The following is a 4,366-nucleotide window of genomic DNA, read 5'->3' on the forward strand; positions in this document are numbered from 1 at the left end:
CATGCACCCACCCACCCATCCACCCATGCATCTACTCCATGTGCCCATCCCTCCACCCATCTAGCTCTCATCCATTTGCTTATCCACCCACCATCCATCTACCTATGCCACCAACAATTATAGAGAAGTCAGCTAGGTGTCAGCCTCTGTTCTAGTTACCAGGATGCAATGAAGTAACAAGAGAAGCCAGATCTCAATCCTTCCTTAAGTAGCTCACATTCTGTTGAGGGCCAGCAATAATAATGACATAATCAGGCAAAGAAAAGACAATTACAAATTGTAAATAGGGTTTAACCAAGGTTCTGAATAATAGGAGGTGCTGACTTTAGAGACAAGAAAACCTCTTGGGGGTGGACATCTTAGTGGAGACCTAAGGGGTGGGAAGAGGTGGTCATCGCAGGGCTTGGGAAGAGCATTGCAGGGGGAGCAGCCCGTGCAGAGGCCTGACACAGGCTGGGGCATGGCTGCTCTTGGGACCGTCAGGTGGAGTGCATGGGCGAGGGAGAGTGAAGTGCAGCCCCCTCGTGGGCTAGGCGTTGGCTGTGGGGCCCTGTGGCACTGGTCAGGAGTGCAGGGAGCTGGTGAACAGGGCTGTGGGTGACAGGCTGGGCTGACGGGATGCTCTCTTTGCCAGCAAAGGCCACCTGAGCGCCATCCTGGCCATCAAGGGGAACCTATCCAACAGTGAGGTCAAGAGCATCCGGAGCATCTTGGATGTCAGCACCGGGGCGCAGGAGCCCTCCAGGTCCCTATTTTCCCTTATAAAGGTTGGTTAGCTTTTTCTGTGGCCTGACCTGCTTGTGAGTGCCCAGCACACCCCGCCGGGAGCTGTTAAGAGCGGCACTGGCTCTCGGCTCCTCCCGGGTCTCCTGTGCTCTGATGCTGCTTCTGCCTAGCCGTGGCGGAGGTGCAGACCCTATCAGCTGGAACTGGACAGACCTTGGTTTGTTTACATGTCCGATGGGGGCAGGAGCTCCCATTACGGGCAGCCAACCAGGTAACACCAAGGACTCTTTGTAAACAATAGCTGATCGTGTACACGCAAGGAAAGAACCAGGAGGGAGAGTGTGGCCAGGCTCAGGGATCCCTGGCCACCTCTGTCCAGGGCCCCTCCACCATCAGCCTCATGACTGTCCTCCTGGTGGGTGGGGACGAGGGCCCTCTCCGGCTCCCTGGAGACAGGGGCCGAGCCTCACCCGTCTGCCCTCTGCAGCCCAGGGCCGCCGTGAGCTGGGTTCAGCAAGGCTGGAATGGAAGACAGAACTGGAAGAGAAAGAAGGAAAAGATGAACTCTTATCTGGCAGGGGCTTGTGGGGTCCTGTGTTGTGGCCACTGCCAGCATTAGACGTCATGTCCAGATGGCCCCACGGCCCCTACTGGCTGGCCCTGCAGTGGGGCCCTGAGCCCTCCCTCTTCATCCCCCAAGGCCTCAACCAGAGGGTGGTCCCCCAAGACCTTGGTGTCCACTACAGAAGGACCCAGGACCTCCTGGGTCATCTCAGGCTCCCGCTTCCCAGAGGCAAGGACAGGCCCTGGGGGTGTCTCTGTGGGCTCTGCTACCCAGAAGTCTAGCTGAGGTCTGGGCAGGGGCAGGGCAAGCTTGACCTCTCACCTGTGACCCTTTGGCCTCTGTATTTATTTCCTATTGCCGTGACAGGTTTCCACAAACTTTGTGGATCCAAACTTGGTCCTCCAGTTCTGCGGGTCAGAAGGCTGACCCGGGTCTGGAGTCTGGACGGCGGCAGGCCTGCGCTCCTGGAGGTCTAGGGGAGAACTGATTTCTGGCCTTTTCATTTTTCGAGGCTATCCATGCTTCTTGACTTCAGGCCCCTTCATCTTCAGAGCCAGCTGTGGGTAGTTGAATCTTTTTCCCATCACCTCATTGAGGCCTCCCCTCTCCTGCCTCCCTCTACCACTTTTTTTTTTTTTTGAGACAGGGTCTTGCTGTGTTGCCCAGGCTGGAGTGCAGTGGCCTGGTCATGGCATCAAGGCTCACTGCAGCCTGGACCTCTGGGTTCAAGTGATCCTCTTGTCTCAATCCCCTGAGACAATGCCCCACGCCCAGCTACATACTTTTTGTGGATACGGGATCTTATTCTGTTGCCTAGGATTGTCTGGAACTCCTGGGCTCAAGCGATCCTGTAGCCTTAGCCTCCTAAAGTGCTGGGACCATAGGCATGAGCCACTGCGCCCGGCCTGCTCTGCCACTTTTAAGGACGCTTGTGATCGCATTGCGCCTACCCAGAGAACCCAGGTCATCTTTCTATTTTAAGGTTAGCTGATTAGCCACCGTAGTTCCATCTGCAACTTTAATTCCCACTGGCTGTGTAACCTAACATGGTCACGGGCTCCGGGGACTGTCACATGGACATCTTTGGGAGGCCGTTCCTCTGCCCACCGCAGCCTCCGTTCATTCCCTGCCCTGCAGAGCACCTCGCTGTACCCCAGGAAAATGTGAGCTCGTTTTCCTGCTCGGCCTGTGCTACCCGTAAGGCCCTGCTCCTCCCTGGGCCTGAAAGTTCCTTCTCAGCCCGACAGGGGGCCCTTCAGACTCAGGCATGACTCAGCCCTGCTGATGCCTCTGCAGGGCTGAGTCTGGGTTTCCGGCTGGCTCTCTTGGGTCCGTCCCCTTTCCCCAGGTACTGGCTTACAAAGCTGTGGCCAGAAACTGGCCCGTATAGATGATGCCCAAGGTCTTTGTACATTTGTAGGAGTTAGTGTGTTTGATATTGTTAATATAATAATTATTTTTTATAGTACCGCTTTTGTATGTATGTTAAACAGGGTCCAGGTTTTTATAGCTTGATATAAAACACAATTCAAAAGCGACTGTGGAGTGGTTTATTTTGGGAGCTGAACAATGATGGGGGGCCTGGCCGGGCAGCCTTAGCAGCTTCGCGAGCCTCTTGGGGTCTGGGCAAACCCTGTCTACCTAGGCTGTATGTCAATCCCCAGCCTGTCCCGGCCCCCAGAGCAGCTCCTGTGGTCCAGGCAGGAGAGGGCCCGCCACCGCCTCACTGAGCAGGAGCTTTGGAAGTGTCTGCCTGTAGGGCATGGCCAGTCACTTCACCCTTCTGTGCCTCAGTTTCCTCATCTGTAAAAAGGGGACCATGACCTTTTGGGGTTTCCTTCACCATCTTTTACTGAGGAAGAGGGTGGGGTGGACACAGGGCAGCCATTTCAACCCCATGCAAGGGACACAGTGGGACCTTATTATGATTCTGGCATCGACCTGGAAGCTACAGCTGTGGACACAGGAGTTCTGGTTTGTGTTCAGAGACGGCCTCAGCTGCCAGGGAAGGGTAGGCCTCTCTGCTGCCAATCTGGCCCGGAATTTGGGAAGGAGCAGAGTCCCTGGAAGGAAAGAAGGGTACCTTGATGAAGGTTGCACAGAGGCTGGGGAGGCCCCGAGGGGAGCCGTGTGGGCCTGAGGAAGGGTGTGGGTCTCAGTAGGGCCTGGGACAGCAGGGAGCTAGGGTGGGAAGGGGAGGCCCTTTCCCGTGAGTTCCATTCTTGGGGCCAAAGCGGATGGCATGAGGCCACCGTACAGTGAGAGAAAAGGAGGGAAAGGAGGGTCAGGGGCAGTGCGGCTTGGTGTGGAGACCCTCTGCCTGGCTCCTGGACCGGCCAGTCCATGTGGCTGCCAGGTCCTGGCCTTGTTGAGCCACGTGGGGAGTGTGGGCCTTGGGCGGGCGAGTTCCCGCTCCTCTCCTCGGAGCACAGGGTAGGGGGAAGTGGGGGCAGCGCGACCCTCCCCTGCATGGGCCCACCCTGGGCAAGCGTGGAGAGAGACGGGCCCTGAGCCCCAGTGGAAGCTGTCAGCGGGCCCTGGCGCACATTCTCCCACGGGGGCGGACTTAGGTCCCAAAGCGACCCTCAGCCTCGCGGCGGCCAGGGCGGGCCGAGTCGTCCGAGCGCTGCGAGACCTGGGGCCAGGTGGGCGCCGCGGGCTACGCCCACCCCTGGCAGAGGAGCGGGTTCAAGGCGCGAGGCCCCGGGCGAGGAGGAAGAGGGTGCGGGCGGCGCCCTGGAGGTTCCTGCTGTTCTTGCTTTTCGGGGCGGGGGCCTTCCGGGTCACTGTCCCGCCAGCGCTTGGATCTGCACCAGTAACTTCCCCAGGAAAATCCTCCGGAGAGGAGGATCTGTCCGGCGGCGAGGAGCGAGTCCCCCAGTGCGGGGACAGGGCGGCCGGAGCGGGGCCTGGGCCAGCACCTGCTGCCTTTGTGCAAGGACGGACCCCGGGCCGCCCAGGTTCCTGTGAGCAGGGGTTGAGCCGGGAGGACGCAGCCCCAGCGGAACACCTGGCGCCCCTGGCCTCCAGCGGTGGGAAGCAGCCGGCCAGGGCCGGCTCCGGGGTTTGACGCTT

General features: G+C 58.8%; 1 protein-coding gene across 1 annotated transcript in view; it reads left to right on the forward strand.

The window, feature by feature from the left end:
- The window catches only part of TNFAIP2 (TNF alpha induced protein 2), a 14,303-nt gene extending 11,477 nt beyond the window's left edge, over positions 1-2,826 (forward strand). The window contains 1 exon segment of the mRNA XM_017851495.1: positions 613-2,826. Coding sequence (XP_017706984.1) covers positions 613-776 — 164 coding nt within the window. The 3' untranslated portion in view covers positions 777-2,826.
- The last annotated feature ends 1,540 nt before the right edge of the window (positions 2,827-4,366 follow it).

The sequence above is a fragment of the Rhinopithecus bieti genome, unplaced genomic scaffold (assembly GCF_001698545.2).
Source record: "Rhinopithecus bieti isolate Rb0 unplaced genomic scaffold, ASM169854v2 scaffold_34310, whole genome shotgun sequence".
Taxonomy (NCBI): domain Eukaryota; kingdom Metazoa; phylum Chordata; class Mammalia; order Primates; family Cercopithecidae; genus Rhinopithecus; species Rhinopithecus bieti.